This window comes from Cyprinodon tularosa, unplaced genomic scaffold (assembly GCF_016077235.1).
Source record: "Cyprinodon tularosa strain WSP-4 unplaced genomic scaffold, ASM1607723v1 ctg1052, whole genome shotgun sequence".
NCBI lineage: Eukaryota > Metazoa > Chordata > Actinopteri > Cyprinodontiformes > Cyprinodontidae > Cyprinodon > Cyprinodon tularosa.
In genome coordinates this window covers 139480-159233 of record NW_024037841.1, presented here as the reverse complement: position 1 = coordinate 159233, position 19754 = coordinate 139480, and the positions used below count along the sequence as shown (strand labels likewise).

The window sequence follows — 19754 nt, the reverse complement described above, 5'->3', positions numbered from 1 at the left end:
TGACAGATGAGATTTGTCCCAGATATTAACTTTTATCCCTAGTTTAACCCTTTCCTGACCAACGCTGTGGTTGTCTCCGGCTGGTCCAGAGGTGAAGCGTGAAGCTTTTTCCGCTGGCTGGGAAGGTGCAAGGGGGCGGCGGTCGCTTGGCTCCCGCGGTCGCAATAGGCCGAGCGGCGCTGAGCTGCGAGGGCCGTCAATACCGCTCGCGGTTTTAATTCACATTTGTAATTTCAGGTGGAATTTGCTCCTTAGGGCTTTAGGGGTTAAACACGTTTCCCTTCTGCAGCACAAACGGACCAGATCTACTCATTTCATCTAAAAACCTGCAGATGTGCTTTCAGTAATCTCATCTTAAACTTCTTCCTCAGCCTTTCAGACCTTTGTTTTTCAATCTGTCAATAAACGATTTGGATTAATGAAGCGTTTCTGACCGGCAGCCACTCTCTGCCTTCGTTATCTCTAACGAGCTGCAGGAAGTTATGCAACAGCTTCAGCTGATGTAAACGTGGAGGAAGCCTAATCACTGCCTCGCCTGAACTGCTTTTTCACAGCGGCTGATGGACGGAGCGATGCCGGCGATGAACGGCGCGGCCGGCGGCGAGGACTACCAGCAGTGGATGGAGAGCAAGGCGGCCCAGAGCAAGGCCTCGCCGCAGCCTCAGCGGCACGGAGCAGAGGTCTACTCCAACACCCTGCCTGTGCGAAAGGCCGCCCCCACCAAGAGCAAGACCCCCCTCTGTAAGGATGCAAACTCACAGAACAGGTTCAGTCTAATCCGGTTATTGTAGTAATCTGATTACATCTGAGGATAAAAACCGATATGGAGAGAAATTAGTTCCAGGATTATTTAAACCAAAACAACATGTTTTGAAAAGAAATGTTTATAAAATGCAACTCTGAAAAACTTTTAGATATAAAGGAAGTAAATTAATGTTTCTGCTAAAGTTGAACCAGGATTTCCAGTCGGGATCCGGACCCCAGTCCGCTAACCCATGACCTCTGCGCTAGAAGCTCAGAGTTCATCTACGCTTTGATTCATACTTTATAAAACAAACTATACTTTCATACAGCCTTTGCTAACCGATACACATTTAAACATTTATGCCATCTAAATTAAAGTTATAGTGGACAAATTTCTTTCAGGTTTGAGTTCTGGGATGAACATTTAATCAATTTTCATCACTTACCTACTTTTATCAATAATCGTTCTGCATAAAATAAATATTTATGTCGACTAATATCTACATAAAATTGATTATTTAACAAGTTATTATTAAAGTAGTTCTCACTGATTTCACTAAAGACTCCTAGATGAATTCTCTTTAACTCTTATAACACAAAGTCTAGTTCTGAAAAAAACATTTATTCTGGATTTATCATCTTTAATGTTGGCATATTGATGTGCATAATTAGTGTTTTTCCTGTCAAGAAATTCCAAAAAAGTTTAAAAAAAAAATCAATCCACTGGACTTTGTTTCCACAATTGAAGACGTTTTGCTTCCCATCCAGGAAGCTTTTTCAATTCAAAATGCAGAACAGGCGAGGTCTTCTGTTCCTCTGTGATTGTTGGCCTGTTCATCCAATCCAACTATTCCCTCTAACGACCCCCCTTTCAGAGACATAGACAGGTATGGGGCATTGTGGACCCATTCGTCTGTTTCTATTTGCATGTTTTCAAAAATCAAATAAGGCTTTGTTGGGCTGCTGGATAAAGCCTAGAACTAAACGCTTTTTCTGACATTTGGAATTGAAAAAAGCTTCCTGGATGGAAGAGAAACGTCTTCAAACTTGGAAACAAAGTCCAGAGGATTGATTTTTAACTCTTTTGGAATGACTCTGACCTGGATGACTGAGAATCTTCACCACCATATTGTCAAGTAGTTATTAATACACAAAATTTTAAATGTTAAATAAGTTCCACCTGAGAGTATCACTGCTGCCACCGTCTGTATTAGAGGGAAAAAATTGTGGGCGTGGCCACAGGGCTGGTCAAAGATTGGCTAAAGCCCTGGTCCCCCCCTTCTAGCTCCGCCCCTGGTAAAGAATGCAATCCCTAAAACTCAGTCTCCTACGAAATAATTAGAAAAAAATTTAATCTGGAAAAAAATTCGTCGTCTCCCGCTTTATCCGGAACCGGGTCGCGGGGGCAGCAGACTAAGCAGAGACTCCCAGACTTCCCTCTCCGCAGACACCTCCTCCAGCTCTGCTGGGGGAAGCCCTAGGCGCTCCCAGGCCAGCCGAGAGACATAGTCTATCCAGAATGTCCTGGGTCGTCCCCTGGGCCTCCTCCCAGTGGGACGTGCCTTGAACACCTCCCAGGGGGCATCCGAAGAAGATGTCCGAGCCACCTCAACTGACTCCTCTCGATGTGGAGGAGAACCGGCTCTACACTGAGCCTCTCCCGAATGACTGAGCTCCTCACCCTATCTCTAAGGGAGAGCCCAGCCACCCTGCGGAGGAAGCTCATTTCAGCCGCTTGTATCCGGGATCTCGTTCTTTCGGTCATGATCCAAATTTCATGACCATAGGTGAGGGTAGGAACGTAGACCGAATGGTAAATTGAGAGCTTTGCCTTTTCGTTCAGCTCTCTCTTCACCACGACAGACCGGTGCAGCGTCCGCATTATTGCAGCAGCCGCACCGATCCGTCTATCGATCTCCCGCTCCATTCTTCCCTCACTCGTGAACAGGACCCCAAGATACTTGAACTCCTCCACTTGAGGCAGGGACTCTCCTCCAACCTGAAGGGGACAAGCCACCTTTTTCCGGTCGAGAACCATGGCCTCGGACTTGGAGGAGCTGATTCTCATCCCGGCCGCTTCACACTCGGCTGCGAACCGCCCCAGCGCACGCTGTAGGTCTTGGCAGGAGGGAGCCAGCAGAACTACATCATCTGCAAAAAGCAGGGACGAGATCCGCTGGTCCCCGAACCAGACCCCCTCCGGTCCTTGGCTGTGCCTAGAAATCCTGTCCATAAAAGTTATGAACAGGACCGGTGACAGAGGGCAGCCCTGTCGGAGTCCAACATGCACCGGGAACAGGTCCGACTTAATGCCGGCAATGCGAACCAGACTCCTGCTCCGCTTGTACAGAGAACGGATGGCCCCTAATAAAGGGCCCCCGACTCCATACTCCTGGAGCACCCCCCACAGGGCAGCACGAGGGACACGGTCGAATGCCTTCTCCAAGTCCACAAAACACATGTGGACTGGTTGGGCAAACTCCCATGAACCCTCAAGCACCCTGCAGAGGGTGTAGAGCTGGTCCACTGTTCCATGGCCAGGACGAAAACCACACTGCTCCTCCTGCAGCCGAGGTTCGACAATCAGCCGGACTCTCCTCTCCAGCACCCTGGCATAGGCCTTTCCGGGGAGGCTGAGAAGTGTGATTCCCCGATAGTTGGAACACACCCTCCGGTCCCCCTTCTTATGGAAGGGAACCACCACCCCAGTCTGCCAATCCAGGGGGACTGTTCCCGACCTCCACGCGATGCTGAATAGACGTGTCAACCATGACAGCCCAACAACATCCAGAGCTTTAAGATACTCAGGACGGATCTCGTCCACCCCCGAAGCCTTGCCACCGTGGAGTTTTTTGACCACCTCGGTGACTTCAGCCTGGGTGATGAACGAATCCAGCCCCAAGCACCCTGTCTCTTCTTCCCCCATGGAAGGCGTGTCTGTCGGGTTGAGGAGATCCTCAAAGTATTCCTTCCACCGCCCGACAATATCCTCCTTCAAGGTCAGCAGCTCCCCACTCCCACTGAAAACAGTGTTAGCGAAGCACTGCTTTCCCCTCCGGAGGCGCCGGACGGTTTGCCAGAATCGCTTTGAGGCCAACCGATAGTCTTTTTCCATGGCCTCTCCGAACTCCTCCCAGGCCCGAGATTTTGCCTCTGCAACCGCCCGGGCCGCAACACGCTTGGCCTCACGGTACCTGCTTGCTGCTTCAGGAGTCCCACAAGCCAGCCAAGCTCGATAAGACTCCTTCTTCAGCTTGACAGCATCCCTTACTATCGGTGTCCACCACCGGGTTCGGGGATTGCCACCACGACAGGCACCGCAAACCTTACGGCCACAGCTACGGGCAGCCGCATCGACAATAGAGGCAGAGAACACAGCCCATTCGGACTCCATGTCTCCAACCTCCCTCGTAACCTGAGAGAAGCGCTCCCGGAGGTGGGAGTTGAACACGTCCCTGACCGAGGGTTCCACCAGACGTTCCCAGCAGACCCTCACTACACGTTTGGGCCTGCCGAGTCTTTCAGGCTTCCGCCTCTTCCAGCGTATCCAGCTCACCACCAGGTGGTGGTCGGTGGATAGCTCCGCCCCTCTCTTCACCCGAGTGTCCAAGACATGCGGCCGAAGATCAGAAGATACGACTACAAAGTCGATCATCGACCTTCGGCCTAGGGTGTCCTGGTGCCAAGTGCACCGATGGACATCCTTATGCCTGAACATGGTGTTCATTATGGACAATCCATGACTTGCACAGAAGTCCAATAATGAGACACCACTCAGGTCTGGAAAAATTTTTTTTTTTTAATGAAATTGAAAAAAAACACTTAAATCCAAAACTATTAAAATCAGAAAAAGAACCAAACTGCGAACATGTAGGTTGAATCTTTGACATACGTTACTCAATAGTTATTGAAAGTTAAAGTTTTTCTAAGTCTCATTTCCCCCTTTTGGAAACATGTTCTCCATTTTTCTCCATACAGGAAGCAGTTTAACCCCTTGAAGCCTGAATTGATAAACATGAACATATAAAATGTTTTTCACTTCAGTGAGATGCCAAATTAAAATAGTTAATTTTACTAAATAAATAGAAATGAAGGTAAAGTATATTTTGTAACAGCAGTTCTAACTCCATAACAACATGCACTGTGACTAGCACTGAGGTGATCCTAAAACGCTGCAAAAATGATCTGAAAATGATTAAAATGTCTTGAAATAAGTGTATTTACTCTTAATATGAGTAGGAAAATAAGATGATCTGCCAACGGAATGAGCCTTTTTACCCTCAAAATAAGATAATTAGATATTATGCACTTGAAATAAGCAACTTCAGTAGTTTTTTTTCTTATTTTAAATGTGCATTGTCTCTTTCAGATTGCAAAATGTCTCACTTACCTTCTCAATTAAAGAAAAAATGCCCTTATTTTAGGAGAAATTGACTTTGATTTACATTTCTTGCAGCTTAATACAAGCTGTTGTATTAAGCTTGTTGCTTAAAATATAAGTTTAATAAACGGATTCTCTGGCGACCTGAGGATCTGATAACATCTCAGTTCGCTTGATGTTTTCTTTGACTCATAAGGAGACGGAGCTGAAGCTCAGCCTGCAGCTTTAATAACGCCTCCAAACAGAAGATTTGATTTTCAAAATGAGATGCGGCTCTAGTGCCAATAAATGGGGGCAGCTTGTGATTCCCTGTAGATGTGAGTGAGGAAGAGCCGGCGTCCTGAAATATGGGAAGAGGTTTAAAGTCCTGACATGTTTTCCAGTGGAGACCCGCACGCTGCCCCGCTCCAGCTCCATGGCTGCAGGTCTGGAGAAGAACGGAAGAACCCGCGTCCAGGCTGTCTTCTCCCACGCCGCAGGAGACAACAGCACACTGCTCAGCTTCGCCGAAGGCGACGTCATCACCCTGCTGGTGCCCGAGGCCCGTGACGGCTGGCACTACGGCGAGAACGAGAAGACGAGGATGTGAGTCGGCTCTGGGTTTGATCCCTGTTCTGCTTCCTGGCATCGGCTTTGAGCTGAAGTCGGCGAGCAGACCGACCGGTAGTAACGGAGTTGTTGTCTCCCCACCAGGCGGGGCTGGTTTCCTTTCTCCTACACGCGGCTGATCTCTGAGAGCGGCGGCGACACCATGAGGCAGCTTCGAGTTCACAAGTAGGTCAAGTTTGATGCGTTTCCCTTTGGCTCAGGCAGAGCAGCCGCGGGGCGCCGCCATTTTTACCATCAGAGCCTGAAGTTCCCTTCAGTTAATTAATTTAAAACCTTTTTGTGAAATGATTTTATTTTTGACATTAATTCTTCTGTTTTTTTTGGATCCTCTTTATTTTAGTCTATAAACTTCATTAGTTCCACTTAGCAGTGCTCTGCTGATATTTGGCAGCATGTGGATAAAGTGACCCCTGCAGCCTTTTGTATCTATGTTTCTTTTTCTATGTCTGCTTCTGTCTCCTTGAACCCCAGTGGGCCTCAGCAGATGGCCGCTCACACTGAGCGGGGTTCTGCTGGAGGTTTCTTCCTGTTCAAAGGGAGTTTTTCCTCTCCACTGTCGCTACAAGCATGCTTAGTGTGAGGGATTGCTGAAGAGTCAATGAGTCGATGCAATCAGCTGGTTTTCCTTAGATAGAAAACTTTGAATCAATCTGACTGGATGATCTGGTGAACTGGAAAGTGACCTGAGATGACATGATGTGAATTGGAGCTATAGAAATAAACTGAATAGAATGGAGTTGCAGCAGGAGCTTTCAAACTTTCCTCTTCTTTCTTTCCAGCCTCCATCTTGGGAAAAGCAGCAGCACTGGCAACCTGCTGGAGAGAGAGGACATGAGTCTGCCCGGCCCGGATTACGGCACTCAGTCCCGGATGTCTGCACAGAGCAGCGCCACGCTGCACAGACAGCAGCGCCCCTACAGCGTGGCAGTGCCTGGCTTCCCACAGGTAAGGAAAGGTCAGAAGCTCAGAGGTTCAGGCCAGGGAAACGTTCAGCTGAGCTGCTGATCAACAATTTGTTGAGAGTCCAACTCCACTCCCACGCCTCACCTAGAAAATAACACGTGGGCGACGCTGAACTGCACTGCAGTCATGTAACAACTTCCACTGATCCTCCTGTGTCGCAGCAGCAGCGAGAAGTTCCCACTTTTCAAAGTGTTTATCACTTTTAGCTTCTCAGAGGTTTAAATTTCTCTGCTTTTTGATGCTGAATCAGAAAACGGCATCAGACCTGATGCAGAAGTTTTCACACCCTTACCTTTTCTGGAAATAAATCCCAGCAACCAGTTCTCCTCCTGATTTAACAGTAAAGCAGACGTGAAAGGCATCAAAGGGAGCATCAGCTGGACCAGAAGCCCATAGTGACTCTGGAGGAGCTGCAGAGCTCCACGGCTCAGATGAGTCGGATGCATGAGGGCGGAGCTGAATGCTGGATGAAGATGAAGATCCTGTTCTGGGTTAGAACTTAAAACCAGAGCAGAGGAAACTGATTCAGTGTGCATTTAAACCAGAACCAGTTCTAACTGGTCCCTGCTGGACCCTGACTAGAACCGCCATGGTTCCAGCCTGTATTTTAAGATGGCGTAAACGTTATTCTGAATCCAGCGCTGGGTGATGCTCCTGACGAGCCGTCATCACAACAAAAATAAGAAAAAAATATAGTGTTTTAAGTGAATAATTGCTTATTTTGAGCAAAATAATCTGCCAGTGCAGTAAGCAAATGACTTGGTAAGATTTCTTAAAACAAAAACATAATATCCGAGTAGTAAGCATCCAAAAAAACTTAAATCAAGTATAAAAATCTATTTTTTCTTTTACTCGTTAAGATTTTTTCTCTTATTTTAAGCAATGTATTCTCATTTATTAGTCAATACTGCTTAGAATTAAATAACCTCTAACCAATTATTGCTCAAAACAAGCATACAACAGGCTTAAAAACAAGGCAAATGTACTTGATACCAGTTCATTTAAAGGCTTAAAACTAGTCGGTTTTTCTTAGCCAGAAGAAAAAAAAAAAAGCTAAGGGCTGCAGAGGCCAAACAATGAAGTGATGGTGATGTAGCAGCACTATTCATTCTAGCTGATCTGAATCGTTCAATTCCATCTGGAGAGCGAGATCCTCTGTGGTAGCAACACTAGACATCTTCCAGGCATGTGAGGAAAACTAGCAGCAGTTCAGCAGACAGGATGAATGAACGGTAGCCGGCGCACGCGGTCATAGACGCGCCGCTTCATTTTCAAAAGATAAAAATATGAAAAACCTAACGGCGGATGTCTGGGGGACAGTGATTGGCCTCCATGTTCTGAATGCTGGCGTTCCATAAAGAATAAATGATGAACAGTTTAGTTTGTGCTTCAAGTCGTTGCCCATAGGAAGACGTTACATAACATGATGTAATAATGTAAAATCAAGGGCCAAATGTAAAAAAAACGGATCTATAGATGGAGAGGCCAACCTTTAGGACAGTTTTGCTGCCATCTGCTGGCCATTGTATGACAGTAAACCTCAGGATTATATGCTGGTGAAGATTCTCAGTCATCCAGGTCACACTCAGTCCAACAAAGTAAAATAAAAAAATCAATCCTCTGGACTTTATTTCCAAGTTTAAAGACGTTTCTCTTCCATCCAGGAAGCTTTTTAATTCAAAGGTCAGAAATAGCGTTGAGTTCCAGGTTTTATCCAAAGCCTTGTTTTTGTTTAGAATGCAAATGCATGAAATGCAAATTGAAATGGAAGAGCAGGTCCGCCCCTTTACAAATACGGACTTGTTTGGGTTCTTTATTAGCCTGCAATGCCCCATACTGGTCTATGCCTCAGGACTAAATGTTTGCTCTGTGCTTTTTGTTTGCAGCAGGGAGCTGAAGACTATGACCCCCGCTTCCACAGCAGGTAAGAAGCTTTCATGTAGGAATTCTGTTTATTCTGTGGGGCAGGGCGGGGGGCAGACATAAGGAGTCTGTTAGTTGGATTAGAACTGGGAACTAGTGTTAGAGATCCAGTCAGAACAAACCTGAGGGTTTGAGAGCAGCCCACACATTGTTTTTTTTCCCCTCATTTTTGTGTGTCTCCATCCTGTTCTTTCAATATTTGTTTGGTATGAAACCATAAATGAGATCTCGTCAGGTTAACTTCCTGTTGTGCCTTGGTTACGATCAGTGCTCTGATCTGATTGGCTGTGAATCCAGTTTTGAGGGTATCGTTTTTATCGAGTTTTAAAATGAATGAAAGCTGCGGGAAGTTTGGCATTAGAAATAATCTGAAAAAACTTCAACCCTCATTATTTGTCAAGTCTTGCTGCCGTTTCATCGTGCGGCCGTTTTGACCTGCATCCGTTTAAGCCTGCAGCCGTTTCAACCTGCAGCCGTTGCGTCCTGCAGCCGTTGCGTCCTGCAGCCGTTGCGTCCTGCAGCTGTTGCGTCCTGCATCCGTTTCGTCCTGCATCCGTTTCGGCCTGCGGCCGTTTCGTCCTGCATCCGTTTCGGCCTGCGGCCGTTTCGACCTGCATCCGTTTCGGCCTGTGGCCGTTTCGTCCTGCATCCGTTTCGGCCTGCATCCGTTTCGTCCTGCATCCGTTTCGGCCTGCGGCCGTTTCGTCCTGCATCCGTTTCGGCCTGTGGCCGTTTCGTCCTGCATCCGTTTCGTCCTGCATCCGTTTCGTCCTGCATCCGTTTCGTCCTGCATCCGTTTCGGCCTGCATCCGTTTCGGCCTGCGGCCGTTTCGACCTGCATCCGTTTAAGCCTGCATCTGTTGTGTCCTGCAGCTGTTGCGTCCTGCACCCGTTGTGTCCTGCACCCGTTGCGTCCTGCACCCGTTGCGTCCTGCACCCGTTGCGTCCTGCACCCGTTGTGTCCTGCACCCGTTGTGTCCTGCATCCGTTGCGTCCTGCACCCGTTGCGTCCTGCACCCGTTGCGTCCTGCACCCGTTGCGTCCTGCACCCGTTGCGTCCTGCACCCGTTGCGTCCTGCACCCGTTGCGTCCTGCACCCGTTGCGTCCTGCACCCGTTGCGTCCTGCAGCTGTTTCCTCCTGCAACCGTCGCGTCCTGCACCCGTTGCGTCCTGCACCCGTTGCGTCCTGCACCCGTTGTGTCCTGCATCCGTTGCGTCCTGCACCCGTTGCGTCCTGCACCCGTTGCGTCCTGCACCCGTTGCGTCCTGCACCCATTGCGTCCTGCACCCGTTGCGTCCTGCATCCGTTGCGTCCTGCACCCGTTGCGTCCTGCACCCGTTGCGTCCTGCACCCGTTGCGTCCTGCACCCGTTGCGTCCTGCACCCGTTGCGTCCTGCAGCTGTTTCCTCCTGCATCCGTCGCGTCCTGCACCCGTTGCGTCCTGCACCCGTTGTGTCCTGCACCCGTTGCGTCCTGCAGCTGTTTCCTCCTGCATCCGTCGCGTCCTGCACCCGTCGCGTCCTGCAGTCGTTTCCTCCTTCACCTGTTTCCTTTCTTCAAATACAAATATTTTTCCTTGAGTTAAGAAGCTAAGAAAATTTTAAATGGAAGAAGATACTTTCCATTTAAAATGAGAAAAAGTATCTCCATTACTTTAAATGTAGACTATCTAGTTTTATTTTATTAAGCTGCTCAAATTAAGGTCCAGTACCCACCTAGCATCAGGCTACTGTTTAAGCTAACCCTTCATAACTTTATAGTGATCTTATTATTTACTCTGTGTTGTTTGGTTTGCACCTGAGCTGGAGAAGGAAGTGGTAAAGAAATGCGTTATTGAACATAAAATCAGCAACTCCATAAACTCCATTTGACACCTTTTTGTTGTTCTGATCCGTTGTTGCTGACGGCTGGTTTCATGTTTAAAGTCTTCAGGTCTGTTTGTTGTTTTTATTTCGGTTGAAATCATTCCACCTTCTTCAGTTTGTTCATTTTCACGTCTCGACTCCCCGCCGCTCTGCTGCTGCTTTATGTCCCAGCTCCACTCACCCAGCTCCCTGAACGTCCTGCATGTCTTTACTTCAGTCTCAGCAGGTCAGGCTCAGTTCAGATCCCAGACCTTTGTCTTTTTTTCTTTTTTTTTCAGCCAGCCCACCTCTCCTCTCTCTGTCCACAGTTCCACAGACGTCAAATTGATTTCCACAGTGTGAGACGATGTCATAGGACAGCCCCTCCCCCCTTTCCCTGCCTTCTGCTTACGGCAATAACTCGATCAATCAGAGGAAGAGACTTGGGCGAGTCCTTTTCATCTCTCCCTCTGTCCCCGAGTCGCCCGTCTGACCTGTAGCTCCGCTGAGCCGCGGCTGACAGACGAAAAGGAACAGACTCTGTGCATCAATAGCTCCAGTCCATGTGACGGACATTTTTCTGAGGAAAATTGATCTTTCAATTCTATTTCATGCATGTACATGTCTTTGTATAACTGAGGGATTAAACTTCCTTGCTATGTTTCAACTAATCTCAGCGAGGGAAAACATTAATGAAGCGCTTGATCATACGGAGGATTTCACATAAAAAAAAAACATTTTTATTTTTGCTGAATTATTTCTGCCTTTTCATGCTGTGAAGTTTTGTATTCCTCCGACCTGAGAGGTCCTGTAAATGTTTGAACGAAGAAACATGAATGTTACCTGTACATACCTGTGCCATGAAACGTGATTCTCACACAGTATCTATTTAACGGAACAAAATGCACTTTATGAAACTAATAATCTCTGTCTGGGACTCTGTGTGAACCATGAACAGTTTTCCGTATTGGTCTGTGAACTTGGACACTGTGCTCAGTCACAACTGACAGGTGCTTCTAATCATGCTGTGCTGCTGAGGTGTTTCAGTGCTGATGCTGCTGCTTCATGCAATCAGAAAAAGCATCTCCTCTTTAAATGTTTGAACCTAGAAGGGGAAACGTACAGATGTTTAAACCACAGCATTAGAAGATGATTTGTTCCATTAACAATGAGCTGATAGGTCATCTAGATCAGCTGATTATCAAACCTAAAATCTCTTTAACCTTGTGATAAAACATTAACAGCTTTCCATATCGTTCCACAGCTTTGCTTCTGGTTAGGATGATTTAAAGGATTCATAATCTGGTATTTCACTGATGCATTCCTCCTGAAACTGACTTTAAATTCATGTTTAATACATTTCAGGAGATAATTTGACTTATGTGTTTGCACATACATGTGGATGTAGCATTAGCAACATTAGCACTTAGCCATGGCTCATTTAACATTATTTCCTTGTCTCTAAAACAATAGATAAGATACACGAGCAACAACACTAAGTGGTGGAATTTAAAAAGGGAGTGGCGAGCGAGGAGGGCTAATGTCGGTGAGGCGATGGCAAGGAGGGCTAATGTTAGCTTGGCGATAGCCAGGAGGGTTAATGTTAGCATGGCGATAGCAAGAAGGGCTAATGTTAGCAAGGCAATCTTGAGGAGCGCCAATGTTAGCATGGCGATAGCAAGAAGGGCTAATGTTAGCAAGGCAATCTCGAGGAGGGCCAATGTTAGCGAGGCGATAGCGAGGAGGGCTAATGTCAGCGAGGCGGTAGCGAGGAGGGTTAATGTTAGCAAGGCGATGGTGAGGAGGATTAATGTTAGCGAGGCGATAGCGAGGAGGGCTAATGTTAGCGAGGCGATAGCGAGGAAGGCTAATGTTAGCGAGGCAATAGCGAGGAGGGCTAATGTCAGTGAGGCGATAGCGAGGAGGGCTAATGTCAGTGAGGCGATAGCGAGGAAGGCTAATGTCAGCGAGGCGATGGTGAGGAAGGTTAAGGTTAGCATGGCGATAGCAAGAAGGGCTAATGTTAGCAAGGCAATCTTGAGGAGGGCCAATGTTAGCAAGGCGATAGCGATGAGGGTTAATGTTAGCATGGCGATAGCAAGAAGGGCTAATGTTAGCAAGGCAATCTCGAGGAGGGCCAATGTTAGCAAGGTGATAGTGAGGTGGGCTAATGTTAGCGAGATTATAGCAAGGAGGTGTTAATGATAGCTTGGCAATAATGGGGAGAGCTATTGTTAGCATGGCAATAGCAAGGAGGGCTAATGTTAACGAGGCGATAGCAAGAAGGTGTTAATGATAGCGTAGAGATAGCGAGGACGGCTAAGGCTAGCCTGCTGATAGCGAGTAGGGCTAATGCTAGTGTTGCAGCAAACTTCTATGAATGGCGTTAATTCAAAGGGACCAAATCTTTCTTCACCGGTTCAAACAAAGAGCACCGCAGTTAAAACGGAGCTACGTTCACTCTCCACATTTTCCATCAAGTTTTAACTGAAGGTAATTTTTATCACTAATGTTTATAGGAGAAAACTCAGATTTCCAGGCGATGAGTCCTTTAAGTATTGGAATGTTGTATTAAATTATCTCTGGTTTCCCAAATCCAAAGGAGACGTTCAGGTATTTAGTCTACTAAGCATCATCGGTTATTCACAGAGTCATTTTGGAAATTCACAGAAATTATGTCAGATTCACTTTATTTTATATCAATAAAAAATGGTTGAGGATTAAGTAGGATGTCAATTTCCAAATAAAATCAGAGGTTTGGGATGTTTGTATTGAGCTCCCTGGAGAACCACGTTCCTCCATTGTTGTTCCATCTCCGCACTGAAATTCTTCTTCAACTTTTTTGCAATAAAGCTTAAGCTTATATGGTTTTAAAGTCAGGACTTTAACTAGGCCATATGGGGAAACTTTGTTGTTCACCTTTCCAAAGCAGCTCTGTCATTGAGACTGGCTGAAGGTGGAGCTGAACCCCTTCAGAGGTTTCATCGATGACCGAACCGCAGCTCTGAGATGTTCAGCTGGGGAACATAAATGATTAAACCAAACTTCTCCATTATTGTCCTTGAGCTTTCTGCTACATTCCTGAAGCTTTAGTGAACAACAATCTTGTTTCCAACAAACCACTGAGACCTGAGATCAAAATCACATTAACATTGTTTTTTTTTCCCTCTGGGTTTGTTGGATCTTATTTAAAGTGTAAAGGTGCTAAAAAAAACTACTTCAAGCTTCATGTTTCAGGTTTTCAACGAGAAAATAAAACCTGAAAATACTTGACAGCTGTTTTCTGTATTGTCTGAACCCATCAAACACAATATTATAGGAATAAATATTAAAGGAATAAATAGAAACGTTGGGTTTCAAAGTGACAAAACGAGGGAATTTTAAGGAATGTGAATTTTCTTTTTCTCTGGAATCACTCAGGATGCAGCGGATGATAATTTGAATCTAAAAAATATGTCTGCAGCTCACGATGAGCCACATTTCAACTGGAGAAAAAGAAATGTACGATACTGCAATCACTTCTTTTGCATATTTATAAATAATAGATACACTGGAATATTTAACTCTAAAATGTAGTCCCTCAGCGAGGTCTAGAAGCACAGCATCTATACAGGTGCTGGTCATAAAATTAGAATATCATGAAAAAGTAGATTGATTTCAGTAATTCCATTTAAAAAGTGAAACTTGTATATTATATTCATACATTACATACAAACTCATATATTTCAGATGTTTATTTTGTTTAATTTTGATGATTACAAATGACAAATGAAAATCTCAAATTCATCATATCAGAAAATTAGAATATTGTGAAAAGGTTCAAAATTGATGGCCCCTGGTGCCACACTCTAATCAGCTAATTAACTCAAACCACCTGCAAAAGCCTTTAAATGGTCTTTCAGTCTAGTTCTATAGGCTACACAATCATGGGGAAGACTGCTGACTTGACAGTTGTCCAAAAGACGACCATCGACACCTTGCACAAGGAGGGCAAGACACAAAAGGTCATCGCTAAAGAGGCTGGCTGTTCACAGAGCTCAGTGTCCAAGCACATTAATAGAGAGGCGAAGGGAAGGAAAAGATGTGGTTGAAAAAAGTGTACAAGCAAGAGAGATAACCGCACCCTGGAGAGGATTGTGAAACAAAACCCATTCAAAAATGTGGGGGAGATTCACAAAGAGTGGACTGCAGCTGGAGTGAGTGCTTCAAGAACCACCACACACAGACGTATGAAAGACATGGGTTTCTGCTGTCGCATTCCTTGTGTCAAGCCACTCTTGAACCACAGACAGCGTCAGAAGCGTCTTGCCTGGGCTAAAGAGAAACAGGACTGGACTGCTGGTGAGTGGTCCAAAGTCATGTTCTCTGATGAAAGTAAATTTTGCATTTCCTTTGGAAATCAAGGTCCCAGAGTCTGGAGGAAAAGAAGAGAGGCACTTCATCCACGTTGCTTGAAGTCCAGTGTAAAGTTTCCACAGTCAGTGATGGTTTGGGGTGCCATGTCATCTGCTGGTGTTGGTCCATTGTGTTTTCTGAGGTCCAGGGTCAACGCAGCCACATACCAGGAAGTTTTAGAGCACTTCATGCTTCCTGCAGCTGACCAACTTTTTGGAGATGCAGATTTCATTTTCCAACAGGACTTGGCACCTGCACACAGTGCCAAAGCTACCAGTACCTGGTTGAAGGACCATGGTATCCCTGTTCTTAATTGGCCAGCAAACTCTCCTGACCTTAACCCCATAGAAAATCTATGGGGTATTGTGAAGAAGAAGATGCAATACACCAGACCCAACAATTCAGAAGAGCTAAAAGCCACTATTAGAGCAACCTGGGCTATCATAACACCTGAGCAGTGCCACAGACTGATCGACTCCATGCCACGCCGCATTGCTGCAGTAATACAGGCCAAAGGAGGCCCAACTAAATACTGAGTGCTGTACATGCTCATACTTTTCATGTTCATACTTTTCAGTTGGCCAACATTTCTATAAATCCTTTGTTTTTATTGGTCTTCAGTAATATTCTAATTTTCTGATATGATGAATTTGAGATTTTCATTTGTTGTCATTTGTAATCATCAAAATTAAACAAAATAAACATCTGAAATATATGAGTTTGTATGTAATGTATGAATATAATATACAAGTTTCACTTTTTAAATGGAATTACTGAAATCAATCTACTTTTTCATGATATTCTAATTTTATGACCAGCACCTGTATATCCAGCCATTCCATTTGACCAATTAGATGAGCCCTTGAATGATATATTACCTACTTTCAATTAAGTTGAAAAAAGTGAATAAGCCTTGTTAAAGATTATATTTATAAACTAAAAAATGTAAGCACCAGTATCAGCATTAATGCCTCTAAGGTTATGTTGGACCAAAAGAAATGTTTTATATCACTCTCAGAGTGTTTTTCATGAATTTCTTATAGAAACACTTTTGTTATTTTTCTTAATATATATTTGGGCAAGTTGGCGTTTCTTGTTATTATGTTGACATAATGTTTTGCCATCAAAATATTTTTTTTATTTTTTATTTAAGGTGATAAGGTCTTGTCCTGGATTCCAACAACACTAAGTATTTCACTGAGCGTCCTATAAAGGGTTAAATGATTTGAAGAAATGTGTGATTCTAATGAATCCAGAGAAACTGAGAGGTCAAAGCGCCAAAAACCAAGACTAAAACAAAAAAAAAAAAACATCACATTATAAAGATAAAGCAAATTTTTTCTTTTTTGTCCTGAATGAGGATTTGTTTTTCTATATGTCTGCTGAGTTAATCCTCATCTGAATGACAGTTCTGGTGTTTCTAAAGCGAGTCCATTCTGTATCATTTATCTCTTTAATACCACTGCTCTGCAAAAACAACAATCCCATGAGATGATTAGATATTTTTTCTAAGCTAGAGGAACATTCATTTGGATGTTTTATTTCTGCAGATCTGCATCAGATCTGGTTTAGATTGAACAATTGTTCCCCCCCAGCTTCATTCTACCTTCCCTCCTTTATTTCATCACTTCTGATGATTCTCGACGGTAAAAAGCTGCCCGTGTTTCTTCTTCCTGAAAATGGTCCAGGATGTGACGCCGTACACGGCACAGTGTCTCCCGCGCTGACAGCAGGGTTTGGGTGGGAAACAGGAGACGTTTTGTACAGAGAACGTCTGTATATGCATGTTTAGAAGCAGCAGAAAGTATAAAGCTTGATGACCTCAAATGTTTGAATTTCTACTATATAAAAGTGATCAAATAAATTTCTTCAGATGGAAATTTTTCCTGCTTCTCTTCCTTTCCATTAGAGGTTTCTATAATTTAAAGGAAATAATCAATGAATCATTATTTATACCTGAAACTAATACGTTTGTGGTTATTTAATGAATTTAGTGTTAATCAGTAAAAAAATAAAATAAAAACAATTTTCATTGCGATCACTGAGTCTGGGAGCGTCCATTTTGGCACAAATATAGTAGCCCCTCCCTCCTGCCATCTTCCAGCAGTGACGTCACGGTGCGGTAAGCCTAGCGCCATTCTCCCCGCTTTCCAAGCTAAATCAATGGGAACTACTAGACACATCTGCAATCAACAACAATTATTGAAGATTTCCAGAGGACTTCACCATTGAAATTCACCAGAGCTATAGTGAAACTGACAATGCCCACGTGCATGGCAGCTGGATGCTGGAATACATCGGGTAAAAGTGAAAAAAAAAGAGTTATTCCACCTTTCTGATTCCTGATCCTCCACGGACGGGTTGGTCGTTGGATCGCCAACTTGAAGAGGGAGGATTTGCCATCGAACTTCTGGCCAGAGAAAAAACCCGTAATATGTAGCCAACATTTGGAAGAAGAATGTTTTCAAGATGACTTGGATAATAGCGCGTTGTGACAAACACCAGATACAGCACTGGGACTTGATCAACAGCCGATACCGCACCGTGACGTCACTAACCAGTAGGTGGCAGTAGTGTTCTTTGACAAACATGGATGCCTCCAGTAAAGCACATTCACATGAAAATTACTTGAATTAAAAACACTGATCATTTATTGAATCATATTTAAAATATTTTCCTATGTTTGTATTCAGGATGTGACTTTAAGGTGGCCTAAGTGCTGCATTTCCCTTATTTTTGCAGCGATCTGCTGATAATATTTCACACTTTTAGCCCCCCCCCAAATGCATTCCTGTTGCATGTTCAGCATCTCGCCCCCCCCCCCCTTCTGCTCGCCCTGACCTGCAGCCACCCAGCAGCTCCTCCTGCAGCTCGCAAAGGCGCCTCCTAGCTCTGCATTGGTGTCGCTTCCTCTTCATTAAACATCGATCCGATCGTCTCCCGTGATTTTATACGATTCATTGAGTGTTTATCATGTTGATCATTATAGAAATATTAGAATAGAAATATTTCTACCTTCTGAGTTCAAAGATTTGTAGAATTTAGGTTTACAACTTTACTAAATACCCAAAAGATTATAAATATATTCATAACTAGAACTTACAGTTCTAGATACTAATAGGTTATTCAAATTGAGTGTAAGTAATGATCATTAGTTAAGTAATTCTAACAGTAATTTGCTTACTCACCAGGGTTATTTAATCTTTTACCTGTAAGGTTTGAGTCCTGGAGCGAGTATTGGAATCCAGGTTTTTCTTCTCCACCACTAAAGTGAATCAGAACGTTTATCAGCAAAGTTATTAATCGCCAAACGAAGTACATTTCTCCGTTTCTTCAGGTGTGAAACTCAAACAACAAACGTTAAAGTAATATTATTATTAAGCTTAATAATTCCTGTCTCTGTGTTATTATGTCTAACAACTATGCAAACATTCAAGCTCCGGAAAATGAGGAGAAAGGGTCTGAGAGTCAGAGAGTCTCTGGGAAGTTTTAAGGCTTTATGGATTAATTTGTTTAGATGATTTCCTTTAACTTACCTGTAGATAAAGGTAAACAACTGATGAAGAGATCGAGAGCTTTATGCCTTAAAATGTAGCAGCACTAGCAACAAATGGGTTGGCCCAGAGGATACCGGAGGGGGGGGCAGGCAACCCGAAGGACACCTTATGCTACGTTCAAACCTAACACGATTTCAGCAGCAAAGAATCAGACGTCTATTAAAGTGCGTCTGATGCGTCTGCTGCTCCTGTGTTCGATGCCAGAGAGCAGCTTTGCGACCAAACCAGAAGCCTCTGAGGCCAAATAAAAACCAAATGAGTTTAATAATGTGAACAAACATCATCAGTTTCCCTTCTTAGAGTCTGATCATATTAAACTCAGTGTTGGGCCATAAATCCGTGTTGAATTAGGGAAAGGAAAGGACAGAGGCTCCCAAACCGTCTGAAGGAGGGAGTATCATGATGTGGGTGTTTTTCTACAGGAGGCTCCTTTGGTCCCCTTAGATCCTGTTTTCAGTTTCATTGCTGCCTGTATCTCCAGATGATGAACATCATCACTGTGTAAAGGACGCAGTAGCTGCAGATAAAACTGTTTTGTTTCTAATGCATGAGGACGCTCCGTGCTTTCAGCAAGCGACCCGGTTACCCTCGATTCTGAGCGCCTAAAACCTCCCCGTAAGTGAAACGTTTTGTGGTTTTGGTTCATTGATGGCGTTCGTCTGTGGCTTGTTTGTTGTTCCTTCTCTGTGATGTGAAAGCTGCCTCCATGGAGCCCGTTACGGGCTGCACTTCCTGTCCTGGAAAAGCGTGGTGCGTTCCAGAAGCATGCTCTGCTTTCTGTGCTCTTTGCTGCATGAATCATCAGACCTTTTTATTTTCATGAAAACAGAGACTCCAGCTCTCTGCATGTTTTACCTCAGCTTTAGGGAACTTAACTGTGTTTGTTTTCCTCTCTCCAAGGAGAAACCCACCCAATGAGCCCTCTGTGGAGGCTCCAGCCAAACCCCCACATCCTGATGGAGAGGAAGCTGTGGAGCAGCCTGATGAAGGTCACTACGACTCCTTGGAGAAAACCTCCACTCCCACTGAGAGCCTCTGAGCTCCGACTCTTCACTCATACTGGACTCAAACTGGATTAGCTTAGATGTGTCTAAACAGCCTCTGAATTAATGTTTAACGTTTAGGAAGGAAAGTCCAGAAGCAGGTCTGGTTTCCTGTTGGTCGATTTCCACCTGATGTTTCTGCTCACAGAAGGTTTCTCATCCCAAAGCCTCTTTTATGAAAATCTACCCAAACCCTGAAAACTACAGAGCTAAAGGCTGGTTATCCTCCTGCAGCAGTGTGTCGCAGTGAGCTTTACGCAGACATTTGTGATTTATGCTCAGTATTAAAGCGT

General features: G+C 44.6%; 1 protein-coding gene across 8 annotated transcripts; it reads left to right on the top strand.

Annotated features, from left to right (window-relative positions):
• The first annotated feature begins 488 nt into the window (after positions 1-488).
• On the top strand, positions 489-19754 carry LOC119783752 (brain-specific angiogenesis inhibitor 1-associated protein 2-like). 8 transcript variants are annotated; one of them, XM_038285440.1, is made up of 7 exons: positions 493-741; positions 5509-5710; positions 5819-5899; positions 6514-6679; positions 8587-8621; positions 18989-19033; positions 19319-19457. In XM_038285440.1, the coding sequence occupies exons 1-6, from the start codon at positions 561-563 to the stop codon at positions 19014-19016; spliced, it is 693 nt and encodes a 230-aa protein (XP_038141368.1). In that variant the 5' UTR covers positions 493-560; the 3' UTR covers positions 19017-19033; positions 19319-19457. The 8 variants fall into 8 exon arrangements, with proteins under 8 accessions (XP_038141334.1, XP_038141368.1, XP_038141349.1 ...); XM_038285430.1 differs by having other exon boundaries at positions 507-741; positions 8584-8621; XM_038285406.1 differs by lacking the exon at positions 18989-19033 and having other exon boundaries at positions 489-741; positions 19319-19754.